This window comes from Phaethon aethereus (genome assembly GCF_964289735.1).
Source record: "Phaethon aethereus genome assembly, chromosome: W".
NCBI lineage: Eukaryota > Metazoa > Chordata > Aves > Phaethontiformes > Phaethontidae > Phaethon > Phaethon aethereus.
This window is the reverse complement of record NC_138581.1, coordinates 40,461,637-40,478,130: the sequence shown is the minus strand read 5'-3', so window position 1 is coordinate 40,478,130 and position 16,494 is coordinate 40,461,637. Positions and strand designations below refer to the sequence as shown.

The 16,494-nt window shown below is 45.7% G+C and overlaps 1 protein-coding gene across 1 annotated transcript in view; it reads left to right on the top strand.

Moving 5' to 3' along the window:
• LOC309415103 (protein Hook homolog 3-like) overlaps positions 1–16,494 on the top strand; it is a gene marked incomplete at both ends in the record, with an annotated part of 141,933 nt that overhangs the window by 34,625 nt on the left and 90,814 nt on the right. The window contains one exon of the mRNA XM_082012548.1: positions 5,282–5,354. Coding sequence (XP_081868674.1) covers positions 5,282–5,354 — 73 coding nt within the window. The remainder of the gene's footprint in view (positions 1–5,281; positions 5,355–16,494) is intronic.

The following is a 16,494-nucleotide window of genomic DNA, read 5'->3' as shown; positions in this document are numbered from 1 at the left end:
TGAACATGAGCCAGCAGTGTGCCCAGGTGGCCAAGAAGGCCAACAGCGTCCTGGCCTGTATCAGCAATAGTGTGGCCAGCAGGAGCAGGGCAGGGATCGTGCCCCTGTACTTGGCACTGGTGAGGCCGCATGTCGAATACTGTGTTCACTTTTGGGCCCCTCGGTACAAGAAGGATGTTGAGTTGCTGGAGCGTGTCCAAAGAATGGCAACGAAGCTGGTGAGGGGTCTCGAGAACAAGTCTTCTGAGGAGCATCTGAGGGAACTGGGGTTGTTCAGTCTGGAGAAGAGGAGGCTGAGGGGAGATCTTATTGCTCTCTACAGCTGCCTGAAAGGGGGTTGTGGTGAGGTGAGTGTTGGTCTCTTCTCCCAAGCAATTAGCGACAGAAGAAGAGGTAATGGCTTCAAGTTGCACCAGGGGAGGTTTAAACTGGGTATTCGGGAAAGTTTCTTTACTGAGGGAGTGGTCAAACCTTGGAACAGGCTGCCCAGGGAGGTGGTGGAGTCACCATCACTGGAAGTATTTAAAAAACGTGTGGACGTGGCACTTCAGGACATGAGTTAGTGGGCATGGTGGTGTTGGTTTGATGGTTGGACCTGATGATCTTAAAGGTCTTTTCCAACCTTAACGATTCTGTGATTCTGTGAAAGAAGTAGTAGAAGAAAGTCACTTGCTCTTCAGATTATAGGACAGCCATCCCTTGTGTTAACTGGGTAGGAAGGAACAGGAGCTCCTTTGATCTTGAAAGTATGTTGGTTTTGCTATTATTTTTTTTCTACGATAAAATGTTATCCCAAGTGTATGAGGACCATCTGTATGAAACCATGTGGCAGAACTTCTCTGTAATAAAGCTCCTGAAAGAGACTGTGGAAAAGGATACCTAGAGGGAGTTATTGACACCTTCAGAAGCTTTTCACCAATGTAGAACATTATAAAATATGGTATAAACATAATTCAATCAAGGAAGAGCATTTTTATGTACAGATACAGCTGTCACTAAATAAAATTGCTGAAGAACACTTTTTTTTCTTAAAATCATCATCTTTGAAATTCAGGTTAAAGTAGGAATGAATTGGATTGTCCAATGCTAAATTTATTTTACCTGGAAATATCAGCCTTCATTTTGTAGCTGAAATATTTTCTTTTTCCTAATGATGTAGACTTGTCTTGAACCTTCAAATGTGAAGGCTACCATTCCCTCTGATTAAAACAGGGAAGAAATGCAGTAACGTTAATATGCCTGTTAAAGGAGAAGCTGCTGCCTGAGCATTCACACACCAATCAAGGAGTTGCACACACAGCATCCGAGAATGTAACTGCTAGGACAGGAGTCCCTTTGCAGCGGGCGACTCCAGTGAGCCAATGGGTGCCCCTTTTGACTCCTCACACACACACACACACACACTCACTCACTCTCGGGCTCTTCCTCTTCCTTCAGGCTCAGCCCTAGGTTTCCCGAAGCAGAATCTCCGACATGACGTACGCCAGTTGAATTTATTAGGTGGTACAGTGGTGAAGAACAGCTTGAGCTGGGTGCCTCTGGAGAGGGACCCTGAACAAAAGAGCTGGGTGCCTCTGGAGAGGGACCCTGAACAAAAGAATCTCTGGGCAGTTATACCCTTACAATCTAAGTTTCCCTCCCCTTGTGAGACGGTTCGGTCCAATAGTAGTATTTGGGTCTGGGGTCTCCTTGTTCCTCATTGGATCCTTGCACTGTCTCCAGGCGGGCCGTTCTTTTTCTTTTCTCAAGGAGGCAACTTCTGATGGATGTGACTATCTTATCTTTCTAATTCACACCGGTTTCGGGGCCTCCCCTCATGTAACTAAGAGTTCAATATAAGTTCATCAGTATCTAGGTGAAAGATCACAGCTTGCGGCCTAAGGCTTTTTACTAATGCTGTACAATGGATTCTGTTTGAACTAGGAAGTGGCTCCTGTAACAATGCCTGTATACCATCAAACCTGTTGATTCTTCTAGGGAATGCAATACTTTAAAAGTAAAGAGTAAAGATTGGAGACAAAGCAAAATGCTTATGGATTTGATATGAGTGGGCTATCGGGCTAAAAATGTGCAGCTTGTGATGTTTCTAGCAGATAGAAGTGCCATAGATTATTACTTGGCTAAGTTATCTTTTCCTCATGGTGTGATGTGGTGTTTTTTTTCTTTACTGTTATGTTATTCATTGATGTCAGTATTTCTTACCCATCTATTGGTATCTGTGGAAAAGAATAATTCTCTGTTATAGAGTACTAAGTTTTCTCCTTTCTTCCATCTCTGGAGACTGTTTAGTATCTAGATATCTCTGGGTACTTTCTTTCTTTATCAACTCCACTGGACTTGGTAGATATACAATATGGCATATATTTTCATTTGTGTTGTCTACTTATCTTGCCCCACTCAGTTAATGACTAAGTGTTATACAGTGTAGCATAGCTTGTGTGTGTTAATAATATGTGCAGAATATAATAGCAGGACTTTCATATCCCTAGGATATATTTTGAGGATTTGGGCAGGTTGGTTGGTTAACTTCCCTTTTTTTTTGCCACGCATTACAGTCAATCCCTCCCAATCCCTTTGGCAAGGCAACAGGCAGCACAGGAAGTTGGTGTCAGTGCATACTGGTTTGGTTTTGCTGCTCATTTCTTCTTGCTTACTCATTTCCTTTGCTCTAGAGTGAGTATTCTACTGGCCACAGTCCCTTTTGGGGTGTCCTTGCTACGGTGTGACTTATCCATGGGCTGCAATCCTTTCAGAGGTACCCCCAGCATAGAGCACCTCCTTCCAAGAGTGCATCTCCAGCCATGTCCTCAATAACGTCCCCTTCCATGTGTCTCCTCTCTTTCATTTCTCCAAATGTGTCTCTTCACATTTCTCCTCAAGTGTCCCCTTATGTGTGTCCTCCTGTGTCTCCTCATGTCTCCTTTTTGTGCCTCCTCATATCTACATCTTTCCTTTTGTGTCTCCTTTAGTGCATCCTCACATGCCATCTTCTGCCTCCGGTAGCTGCTGCTCTTTCTTAAACATGTTTGAGCAGCGGTGCCATGTACTCCTCTGGTTGAAGTTTTGGCACAAGGTAGGTTGTTCACATCCATTTCAGAGCTGTCTGGAACTAGCTGTGATAGGCACAGGGCAGTTCATGGCTTCTTCCCACACAGAGCACCCCTGCAGTCCCCTGCTACCCAAACCCTACCAATTAGGCCCAATACACCATTTTTTAATGCTTCTATGCTAAGTTTTTGATTGTTGGTTTGGTTCCTTGGTTTGATTATAAAGAAAAAGCATTGTTGTTGATGTTAATTCTCATGATTTGAACTTTAGAACTTTTGAGAAAAAACCAGAAATTTTGACAGTTGCATTAGGAACAATACTGAGGTAACTTCCCAACAGTGGAAGAAAGTATGATTGTTGATTACCTTCTTACAGCTCTCTCTCAGAGATTTGCTGGCATTGTACTTTCTCTAGGTGTTTCTAGCTATTATTTAATCTGGCATTGAGGTGCTGTAAAGAGAATTGTTGTTGACACTTTTCTGACTATTGTTATGTGTGAATTACTTTGAATGGATTGTTTATCAGCTGTTAGTCCTTCTGTCCTTCATGAAGACCAGATTGGACACTTGCATTTAACTTACTTAATTGCATTTCAAAGAGCCTTCCAAAACTGAATGTCCAGAGAGCTAAATAAAAGTGTAGGCAATCCATGACTTCTGTCAAGAATAAAGTGAAGGTAGATTTATGATCCCTGTATCAGTCATTGCTGCTGTAGCTAAGAAAAGCTTTTTAATCACTGTTGAAATATAGGACTCCAAGGATGAACTGAATTGGTGATGAACCCTAAATTTTGCATTTTTTCCTCAACTGATGCCTGCCTTGTTGAATATTGCATATGCAGTGTTAGCCATCCAGTTCCTCCAAGTAAATGTCTCCTTGTGGGCATTTCCATGTTGTTTTCAGATTATTTTTTTTTTACAATGAAAATATAAGGCCAAGAATTCACATAATCATGGCATTGCAGCCTTGAAGCAGCTGAAAATGGCCTTTAAGGATAAGATGAGGCTGCTAAGAAAGTCCTCTTGGTCGTCTTTGCCAGTGAAGCACAGATAATTATGTCCACTTGGTGTCTCTCTGGAGAATACAGCAGTAAATTAAGTGTTTGGCAGCAACATGTGATAGTTTAAGTCCAGAAATTAGGATTACTTTTTGTGAAAATGAAGCCTGGAAATTGGCTACTGCATTGACTCTCAAGAGCCTTACCCTTTTGAAAAAATGACATCCTTTTTTGGACTGTAGTGACTATTTTTCATCTGAAATATGAGTCTGTCCTTATGTTGGCATACTGCTTTAATGACATTTATTTTTAATGCTTTATCTCTCTTTAGTTCTGATCATAACACTGTCCTAAATCTGTGTTGTAGAATGGAAAACATGACTTCAGTGAGCATTGGGAAATGTTACCCTTTTAGATAATCTTGTCTCTGAATTGGGGGGCAAGAGGGAGGGAGTGTTAGTTGTCATGAATAAGTAGCTCATGGAAGATGTGCAAGAGAGGAAGAAGGTTTATAGAAATAGCAGCATGCTATACAAGCAATAGGTGTTCTCTTTTTCTGTGTCTATCTTGATTACTTCATCAGAGTGCAGAAGATGGAAAATCCTTTAAAGAAAGGTAATGGCAAATCTTTTTGTGAAGAATTGCCATGAAGAAATATTTGGAAAAACTGTGATGTTTGATAGAGAGTATAACAGATAAGTATGTTCCCAGTAGCAAATACTTAATACCAGTGCTGCTTTTAACATTTTTGAGTGTATGAAGGCAGAATATTTTGTTCACTCTCAAGCTTTCCCGTTTGAGTGTTGCAGCCAGCATCTAGCAATGGTAATTCTTGATGTGTGGAAAAAAACCCTTAATTTTACTGATGTTTTCAAGTGTTGCAAACATGGTAGTTTCCCCTGAGAGTTTAAGCCCCAGCATTAGCCAATAATTTGCAACATTAAGGAAGGAACACTTTCAACATGGAGACATAGAAGAAATTTGTAAGATGCTTTCCAAGTGTTGCAGTTTCCTCAAAAGTATTAACTACCTATAGCATGCAGATAAAGATGGAATATGAGCAGGTTGTAAGTACTTAGATAAATGAATAATAGCAGGATTCTGAACTTTTGTATACTGACCATATCTATATAGGTAGTCACTTATATCTGCCTAAAATAGATGTTAAGTCACTAAGGTATCAGTACTTGAAATTTGTGTTCTTAACAAATGTTCTAACTTTTTATGTATTTTCAGAGATCCAACTTACTTTGATGAAAACTGGTTAGACAGAATCAAAACAGAAGTAGGAGATAATTGGAGGCTAAAGGTATTTGGTTTGTTTTGCTTGTCTGTAAATCTGTTTATCAGTTCTTAGTACAGTATTGTTTGTGCTTAAATAGTAATGTATTTTTAAATTGCCACTTTGCTTTATAATAAGTATATTGAATGTAAGATTTAGTTGTTTGTTACATTATTATTATTCTCCTGTACTTTAATGAAGAAAAAACAAACAAAAGTTGAGTTTGTAAATAAGTTCCAATAACTTAAGATGAAAAATAAATCTTAAAATAAATTGTATGTTTAAATTAACATTTGAGCAACTGAGAACTGTGAATAAAGGGATTTACTCTCTTTATTGCAAAGTAAGTGTGAAAATAATTACTCTTTCAAAAAACATTTCTGCTCTGAGAAATGACTGCATAAAAATAGCAAAGTAATAAGTAATTTATTTGCATAAAAAGCAAAATGATGTTTCTTTTTACTTTGACAGCTCTGCAAAATGATTGAGCTGTAGAGGAGAAAGTGGTACTCTTCTGTTTTGTGTGTAATAAGCATGTATGTTAACAACACTGTATTTGCTAGATCATTTCTGCCACCTGGTATGCTAGCACTTTTTCTTGATTCTTTCTTATGTGAACCTTAAAGGCAGTAGAAGTTTTGCTGGTGTAACTCAGGAGCATTTGGCCTAAAACCTGAAAGAATACAGTTAGACATTTATATGTCAGTGTAGCTTTAGGTAAAAAGTAAATTCAAATGTACACTGACCACATTTGATGGGAAAATCGGGATATATGTGACTTCCTAAAATGCCATTTCCAACCTAGTTTCCTGGGGAAACAATACTGGCATGGTTTGTCTGTCAGTTCATGTGTCCCATAAATTCACCTTTTTCTGTCGTGCAAAAGCCTTTCTGAACCTCTTTGAGCCATGTTTGGCAAAGGGCTTAGAATTCCGAGATGATTTAGTTCTTACAGGCTTATGAACATCAAGTGGCTTAATAGATGCACAAATAAGTGCCTTATGACGAAAAGGTAGGGAGGCCTGCTGTTCTACATGTTTTGGTTTGGCTGACAGACCTGTCAGTATTGTATGCACTGCCTGGCCAGTCATGTGTAACTCTGGACTTATGTATAGCATGTACTGCCTCTTGACTTATGGGGTTGCCAGCAGAAGTGAGGGAAATTGATGAGGCAGTATGGGTGGGCTGGGGGACAAGGGACATACCTCCTAAAACCAGCTCTGTTGGTTCTGCTGCTCATAGAGCAGTTTATTTCAAGTAACTGATAACTTGTTGAGGCATATTCTTCTTGCTAGACAGAGTCGCTCTCCGTATCCAACACCAGCTTCTATGACCTGTCAATATTACAAAGCAAATAAAGGATCCAGCAATCCAGCCTAGAATGGAAAATGGGTGATGTCGTAGTTTAGCCCCAGCCGACAACTAAGCACCACGCAGCCGCTCACTCACTCCCCCTCCCACAGTGGGACAGGGGAGAGAATTGGGAAAAAAACCCCAAACTCGTGGGTTGAGATAAACACGGTTTAATAGGACAGAAAGAAAGAAGGGAACAACAATGATAATACCAACAAAGGAATGTACAAGAACAAGTGATGCCCAATACAGCAATTGCTCACCACCCCGTGATCGACAGCCTGTCCCCGAGCAGCGATTTCCGCCCCTCGGCCAACTCCAGTTTATGTACTGGGCATGACGTCGTATGGTAGGGAATATCTCTTTGGCCAGTCTGGGTCAGCTGTCCTGGCTGTGTCCCCTCCCAGCTCCCTGTGCACCCCCAGCCTGCTCGCTGGCAGGCCAGCACAAGAAGCTGGACTGTCCTTGACTGCTCAGCAACAACCCAAAACATCAGCACATTATCAACAATTTCACATCCCAAATCCAAAACACAGTCTCACACTAGCTTCTATGAAGAAAACCAGCTCTATCCTGGCTGAAACCAGGACAGTATCCACCCCTTATTCCATACCATTTACGTCATGCCCAGGTCCTATACTTTTCAATACATTCTAATTATTCATTTTTACTCTTCTTGTCTTTTAATATATATACACAGATATCACTTTCTTAGTCCATGGGCCATCACTTAAAAATGTCTGTGGAGTTCAGTCAGTCCATGACTCCATCATAGTAGTCTCTCAGGGCAGGGGAGATGGTATGTGGTGTTGGATTCTCATCTGGCATGGTCCATGTCCATGATCTGCAGGTCGAAGATGTCGATCTCGAGGAGGTTGCTGGGTGCAAGCTGCTGAAGCCAGTTCTGGTTCCATCACTGCTGCATGTTGCTTTGTTTCATTAAGTCTCATTCTTCATCAGTCTGGGTGATTCTTACTGTAATACCATTGATATGGTAGATAGCAACCATAGTAGTAATGTCATACTGTATTGTGTAGCAATTAACATAATACAATTCAAATCATTGGCTATTTTCACCCAAAATCAAATCCCCTTGAGGTACACATTGGACTTCCCCATCCTTCCTCATTACCCACCAAGTGCACGCAGGTCCCTGGGCAAAGGCAATCCCACGAACGGGTTTGCCTTTGCCTAAGGCAGGAGTGACCCAGACTGTCTTCCCCAGCATATTTCTCACATGCACCACAGGGACTTTATGCCCTTCTACAGTACGTAAAAGTTTTGATTGGGCAGGGCCGGCTCTATTAGTAGATCCCCTAGTGTTGACTAACCAGGTGGCTTTGGCTAAATTTTTATCCCAGTGTTTGAATGTTCCGTCACCCATTGCTCTCAGGGTAGTCTTTAACAGTCCGTTGTATCGTTCAATTTTTCCGGAAGCTGGTGCATGATAGGGGGTGTGATACACCCACTCAATGCCGTGCTCTTTGGCCCAGGTGTCTATGAGGTTGTTTCGGAAATGAGTCCCATTGTCTGACTCAATTCTTTCGGGGGTACCATGTCGCCATAAGACTTGCTTTTCAAGGCCCAGGAGAGTGTTCCGGGCGGTGGCATGGGGCACAGGGTATGTTTCCAGCCATCCGGTGGTTGCTTCCACCATGGTAAGCACATAGCGCTTGCCTTGACGAGTTTGTGGAAGTGTGATATCGTGAATCTGCCAGGCCTCCCCATATTTATATTTCAACCATCGTCCTTCATACCAGAGGGGCTTTAACCACTTGGCTTGTTTGATAGCAGCACACGTTTCACATTCATGGATAACCTGTGCAATAGCATCCATGGTCAGGTCCACCCCTCGATCCCGAGCCCATCTATATGTTGCATCTCTTCCCTGATGGCCTGAGGTGTCATGGGCCCACCGAGCTATAAATAAGTCACCCTTATGTTGCCAGTCCAGATCCACCTGAGCCACTTCAATCTTAGCAGCCTGATCCACCTGATGGTTGTTTTGATGTTCTTTGGTGGCCCGACTCTTGGGTACGTGAGCATCTACATGACGTACTTTTATGACTAGATTCTTTAATCGGGCAGCAATATTTTTGCACAATTCAGCAGCCCAGATGGGCTTGCCTCTGCGTTGCCAGTTGCTCTGCTTCCATTGCTGTAGCCACCCCCATAGAGCATTTGCCACCATCCATGAGTCAGTATAAAGATAGAGTATTGGCCATTTTTCTCGTTCAGCAATATCTAAAGCCAGCTGGATGGCTTTCACCTCCGCAAACTGACTTGATTCACCTTCTCCTTCAGCCACTTCTGCAACTCGTCGTATAGGGCTCCATACAGCAGCTTTCCACCTTCGATGTTTGCCTGCAATACGACAGGACCCATCAGTAAACAGGGCGTATTGCCTTTCGTTCTCTGGCAGTTCATTATATGGTGGAGCCTCTTCAGCACGCACCACCTCCTCTTCTGGTGATATTCCAAAATCTTTGCCTTCTGGCCAGTCCATGATCACTTCCAAGATTCCCGGGCGATTGGGGTTTCCTATTTGAGCCCGCTGTGTAATAAGCGCGACCCACTTACTCCACGTAGCATCAGTCGCATGATGTGTAGAGGGGACCCTCCCTTTGAACATCCAGCCCAGCACCGGCAGTCGGGGTGCCAGGAGGAGCTGTGCTTCAGTACCAACCACTTCTGAGGCAGCTCGAACTCCTTCATATGCTGCCAATATCTCCTTTTCAGTTGGAGTATAGCGGGACTCAGATCCCCTATATCCTCGACTCCAAAACCCTAGAGGTCGACCTCGAGTCTCTCCTGGTGCTTTCTGCCAGAGACTCCAGGTAGGGCCATTCTCCCCGGCTGCCGTGTAGAGCACATTTTTAACATCTTGTCCTGCCCGGACTGGCCCGAGGGCTACAGCATGAACTATCTCCTGTTTGATTTGTTCAAAGGCTTGTCGTTGCTTAGGGCCCCATTTAAAATCATTCTTCTTCCAGGTCACTTGATAAAGAGGGCTTACAATCAGACTGTAATTTGGAATATGCATTCTCCAGAAACCCACAACGCCCAGAAGTGCTTGTGTTTCTTTTTTGGTAGTTGGTGGAGACATAGCTGTTATTTTGTTGATCACATCTGTTGGGATCTGTCGACGTCCATCTTGCCATTTTATTCCTAAAAACTGGATCTCTTGTGCAGGTCCTTTGACCTTACTTTGTTTTATAGCAAAACCAGCTTTCAGAAGGATTTTAATTATTTTCTTCCCTTTCTCAAAAACTTCTTCTGCTGTGTTGCCCCATACGATGATGTCGTCAATGTATTGCAGATGCTCTGGAGCTTCACCCTGTTCCAGTGCAGCCTGTATCAGCCCATGGCAAATGGTAGGGCTGTGTTTCCACCCCTGGGGAAGTCAATTCCAGGTGTATTGGACACCCCTCCAAGTGAACGCAAACTGTGGCCTGCACTCTGCTGCCAACGGGATTGAGAAAAATGCATTAGCAATATCAATGGTGGCGTACCACTTGGCTGCCTTTGACTCCAGTTCATATTGAAGTTCTAGCATGTCCGGCACGGCAGCGCTCAGTGGCGGCGTGACTTCATTCAGGCCACGATAGTCTACTGTCAGCCTCCACTCTCCATTAGACTTTCGCACTGGCCATATGGGGCTGTTAAAGGGTGAGCGAGTCTTGCTGATCACTCCTTGGCTCTCCAGCCGACGAATCAGCTCATGGATGGGGATCAGGGAGTCTCTGTTGGTGCAATATTGCCGCCGGTGCACTGTTGTGGTAGCGATCGGCACCTGTTGTTCTTTGACCCTGAGCAACCCCACCACAGAAGGGTCCTCTGAGAGACCAGGCAAGGTGGACAGCTGTTTAATTTCTTCCGTCTCCAAGGCAGCTATACCAAAAGCCCACCAGTACCCTTTTGGGTCCTTGAAATACCCTCTGCTGAGGTAGTCTATGCCCAGGATGCATGGAGCCTCCGGGCCAGTCACAGTGGGGTGCTTCTGCCACTCATTCCCAGTTAGGCTCACTTCGGCCTCCAGCACAGTCAGCTGTTGGGATCCCCCTGTCACTCCAGAAATACAGATGGGTTCTGCCCCTATATGGCTTGATGGCATCAGGGTACATTGTGCACCGGTGTCCACTAGAGCCTTATATTCCTGTGGGTCTGATGTGCCAGGCCATCTAATCCACACAGTCCAATAAACTCGGTTGTCCCTCTCCTCCGCTTGGCTGGAGGCAGGGCCCCTCTAGTCCTGCTCATAGTGCTCGTTACCCACTTCTTGTAAATAGGAATCAGAAGTCCCTTCAAGAGGATCAGAGGTGAGATCAGGTCTTCTATTCTTTCTGGGAAACTGCCCACTGGAAAGTGGAGCGACGATTTTTCTGGAGGAACCTGAACCCCCTTTTGTAATTGTTTTTCCTTGCAGCTCGCGTACTCGTGCCTCTAGGGTCGAGGTAGGTTTTCCATCCCACCTCCTCATGTCCTCTCCGTAGTCACGCAATTGAAACCACAGGGTGGCTCGTGGTGTGTATCCTCTATATCTTCTCTCTTGAACAGAAGAGCGCTTAATCCTAGTGGCTGAGACACTGGTCCGTATGGGTGGAGGGTAGGGCATATCCTCTTTGAATTGCCGGAACTCCCGGGACAGTTTCTCTACAGCAGAGACGCAGGCCCGTAGGGAGGAAGAGAGACTTTCTTCGTATTGCCGGAGTTGGCCAGCCAATTCATCCACCGTTGGTCTCTCTCCGTCTTTCCAGGCCATTACTGCTAATGAGTTGGCATATGATGAGGGTGCACTCCGTACAAACTTCCGCCACATAGGTCGCGTGCAATTGACTTCATCTGGATCTTTGGATGACTGTCCATTGTCCAAGTCACCATAAATCACTTCCAGCACCGCTAGCTCCCTCAGGTACTGGATGCCTTTCTCCATGGTGGTCCACTTGCCTGGGTGACATAGAACCTCTTCCCTGAAGGGATACCTTTCCTTCACACCCGACAGGAGTCGTCTCCAGAGGCTGAGGACTTGTGCACCTTTTCCAATTGCTTTGTCAATGCCCCCTTCCCTAGAAAGGGATCCCAGCTGCTTGGCTTCCCTACCCTCTAATTCCAGGCTACTGGCCCCATTATCCCAGCATCGGAGCAGCCAGGTGACAATGTGCTCACCTGGACGACGGCTGAAATCCTTTCTCATATCTCGCAATTCACTCAGGGATAGAGATCGGGTAGTTACCGTCTCTTTTATGAGTTCTTCCTCTTCCTCCTCTTCAAGCGATGACTCGCTCTCTTCCCTCTTCCGTCCTTGTGATGGCCCTGCTTCAGAGCACTCTGCCTCCTCACTCTCTTCCTTCCTCTGGCTCCTTCTTAGAAATATCTTCCTCTTCCCTTACTAAACGAGCTGACTTCCGCTTCCAAGATTTCTTCTTTTGTACAGGGGCAACTGATACCGGGATGGGCTGGTTCTCTGGTTCAGCTGCAACAGTCTGAGTAGCTACAGTGCCCACCGTGGGGGTTGGAGTAGTCACAGTGCCTGCCACATTGCCATCAGACCCAGAGAGCCTCTCTCCCCTTTGCAAAGTGTTAAATAGAGCTCGGTAGGCATGGGCCAGGCCCCAGCACATTGCAATGATTTGTGTCTCCTTGGAACTGCCAGGCCGACAGCATACTTCTTCCAAATATTCTGCTAGTTTATCAGGATTCTGCACTTGTTCGGGAGTGAAGTTCCAAAACACCGGAGGTGCCCACCGCCCCAGGCATTTGCCCATGCTGTTCCACACGCCCTGCCATTCATAACTATCCAGCCTTGGGGCAGATCTCCGAGTGATATTCTTAAATTGCTTGCTAACCTTAGCCAAAACTGAAACAATGTTCCCCAGAAGTAGCAATAGAGGTATTTTAACTACCCAAGGGTGTTCAAAATACTGAAAAATTATTGTGATGAAGGAGGAAATGTTATGATAGAGGGTAGCAAAGGTACCATTCTGCATTTCCTCCATAAAAAACCTTTCAGAGGCAGAAGTATAATTGCTAATCGTCTCCACAAGACAGTAGCCAAAATACAGTAACGGCTTTAGTACAGAGCTCAGATGATACCACATTAAGCTCAAGGTCAGTGCTCTAAAAACAAAACTCGCAGGCGAGACATTACTAATCATCGCAGAGTACAGCAGCCTGCAGAAACCAACACCGATGCTTAACATGTACGGCAAAGACGAGAGCATGATGCAAATCAAACAAACTGATATTGTGACCTGCAACCGTTATTATGTCAAGCCTCGAGCCCCACGTTGGGCGCCAGAAAGGACTGTCGTGGTTTAGCCCCAGCCGACAACTAAGCACCACGCAGCCGCTCACTCACTCCCCCTCCCGCAGTGGGACGGGGAAGAGAATTGGGGAAAAAAAAAAAACCTCGTGGGTTGAGATAAACACAGTTTAATAGGACAGAAAGAAAGAAGGGAACAACAATGATAATACCAACAAAGGAATGTACAAGAACAAGTGATGCCCAATACAGCAATTGCTCACCACCCCGTGATCGACAGCCCGTCCCCGAGCAGCGATTTCCACCCCCCGGCCAGCTCCAGTTTATGTACTGGGCATGACGTCATATGGTAGGGAATATCTCTTTGGCCAGTCTGGGTCAGCTGTGCTGGCTGTGTCCCCTCCCAGCTCCCTGTGCACCCCCAGCCTGCTCGCTGGCAGGCCAGCACAAGAAGCTGGACTGTCCTTGACTGCTCAGCAGGAACCCAAAACATCAGCACATTATCAACAATTTCTCATCCCAAATCCAAAACACAGTCTCACACTACCTTCTGTGAGGAAAACCAGCTCTATCCTGGCTGAAACCAGGACACCAGTAATCTTGGCACCATTGACACAACTATTTAGAAAAATATCCAATTGTAAACTTTTTTTGAATGTTCTTGAGTATGGAGAATTATTATCTATTCTATGATTATACATATGTACATATGTTCCCATTAATGGACCTCTGTCCTGCTCAGGGGAGCAGCATGAGGCCACTGGTGCTCTTTGTATTTGTGTGAGTGCTGAGTGTGTCTATCTGTGTATATACATATATATGTGGTGTATATGTGTGCTTTGTGTGCACATGCCTACTGGGAATACATCTTCAGCCTTGCTACTGATTGGACCTGGGGGCATGGAGCTGGGGCAGCCTCACGTCTCTTGGGCTGTTGAATGTGGCCTGATATTCACCTAACATCAAGAAGATAAGTAGTAACTAACATAGTTATTTCTGTTTCTGTGTCTTTAACTTCTGAGGCACTCTATGTCCCAACATAAGTATAATCTGGAAATGTGTTCAGAGCTACCTCCTTTAAAAATATATCTTGGTTTCCAATTAAACTCAAGTGCCCGTACCTGCCCATGACAAGCAAAGATACAGGCATGTTCTTAGGACTTCTTTTCATGGAAGACACTCTCAATTGTCTTTGAAAGGTTGTGGTGACTAGGAGAGGTTCCTGAGGACTGGAAGAGAGCAACTATCACCCCTATCTTCAAGAAGGGCAAGAAAGAGGACCCGGTGAACTACAGTCCGGTCAGCCTCACGTTGATCCCTGGGAAGGTGATGGAGCAGCTAATCTTGGAACCCAGTTACAGGCACATGAAGGACAAGAAGGTGGTCGGGAGTAGTCAGCATGGATTTATGAAGGAGTAATCATGCCTGACCAACCTGATAGCCTTCTACAGTGGGGTGACTAGCTTGGTGGATGAGGGGAGAGCAGTGTTGTTTTCCTTGACTTTAGTAAAGCCTTTGACATTGTTTCCCTTAACATCCTCATAGAGAAGTTGACAAAGTACAGGTTAGATGAATGGACAGTGAGGTGGACTGAGAATTGGCTGAATAACCAAGCCCAGAGGGTTGTGATCAGTGGCACAAAGTGCATTTGGAGGCCAGTCACTAGACGTGTACCACAGGGGTTGATACTGGGGCCAATAGTGTTTAACCTCCTCATTAATGGTCTGGATGATGGGGCAGTGTACCCTCAGCAAGTTTTCTGGTGACACAAAAGTGGGAGGAGTGGCCGATAGGCCAGAGGGTCGTGCTGTCATCCAGAGGGACTTCGACAGGCTGGAGAAATGGGCTGACAGGAACCTCATGCAGTTCAACAAGGGGAAGGGCAAAGCACTGTACCTGGGGAGGAGCAACCCCAGGCACCAGTACATGCTGGAGGCCACCCAGCTGGAAAGCAGCTTGGCAGAAAAGGACCTGGGGGTCCTGGTGGACACCAAGTTGAACATGAGCCAGCAATGTGCCCTTGCCGCAAAGAGGGCAAAAGGTATCCTGGGCTTCATAAGGAGGAGTGTTGCCAGCAGGTGAGGGAGGTGAACCTTCCTCTCTACTCAGAAGTGGTGAGGCTGCATCTGGATTATTGTGTCTAGTTTGGGGCTCCCCAGTACAAGGCAGATATGGAGCTACTGGAGTGAGTCCAGCACAGGGCCACAAAGATGATCAAGGGACTGGAGCAATGTCTCCTATGAGGAGAGGCTGAGAGAGCTGGGACTGTTCAGCCTGGAGAAGAGAAGGCTTGGGGCAAGGGGAACATGACTTATAAATGTATGTAAATACTTGATGGGAGGGAGTGAAGAATCACAGAATCACTAGGTTGGAAAGGACCTTCAAGATCGTCAAGTCCAACCATTAATCCAGCACCACTATGTTCCCTAAACCATGTCCTGAAGCGCCACATCCACGAATTTTTTGAACACTTCCAGAGATGGTGACTCCACCAACTCCCTGGGCAGCCTGTTCCAATGCCTGACCTTCTCGGTGAAGAAATTTTTCCTAATATCCAATCTAAACCTCCCCTGGCGCAACTTGAGGCCATTTCCTCTTGTCCTATCACTAGTTACTTGGGAGAAGAGGTCAACACCCTCGTCGCCACAACCCCCTTTCAGGTAGTTGTAGAGAGTGATAAGGTCTCCTCTCAGCCTCCTCTTCTCCAGACTAAACAACCACAGTTCCCTCAGCCACTCCTCATAAGACTTGTGCTCCAGACCCCTCACCAGCTTCGTTGCCCTTCTCTGGACACACTCCAGCAACTCAACATCCTTCTTGTAGTGAGGGGCCCAAAAGTGAACACAGGATTCAAGCTGCGGCCTCACCAGTGCCGAGTACAGGGGCACAATCACTTCCCTACTCCTGCTGGCCACACTATTTCTGATACAGGCCAGGACGCTGTTGGCCTTCCTGGCCACCTGGGCACACTGCTGGCTCATGTTCAGCCGGCTGTCAACCAGCACCCCCAGGTCCCTTTCCGCCGGGCAGCTATCCAGCCACTCCTCCCCAAGCCTGTAGCGTTGCATGGGGTTGTTGTGGCCGAAGTGCAGGACCCGGCACTTGGCCTTATTAAACCTCATACAGTTGACCTCTGCCCATCGATCCAGCCTGTCCAGATCCCTCTGCAGAGCCCTCCTACCCTCCAGCAGATCCACACTCCCGCCCAACTTGGTGTCATCTGCAAGCTTACTGAGGGAGCACTCGATTCCCTCATCCAGATCATCTATAAAGATATTGAACAAGACCGGCCCCAGAACCAAGCCCTGGGGAACACCGCTTGTGACCGGCCGCCAGCCGGATTTAACGCCGTTCACCACAACTCTCTGGGCTCAGCCATCCAGCCAGTTCCTCACCCAGCGAAGAGTAAACCTAAGCCACGAGCCGCCAGTTTCTCCAGGAGAATGCTGTGGGAGACGCTGTCAAAGGCTTTACTAAAGTCCAGGTAGGCAACATGCACAGCCTTTCCCTCATCCACTAGGCGGGTCACCTGGTCATAGAAGGAGATCAGGT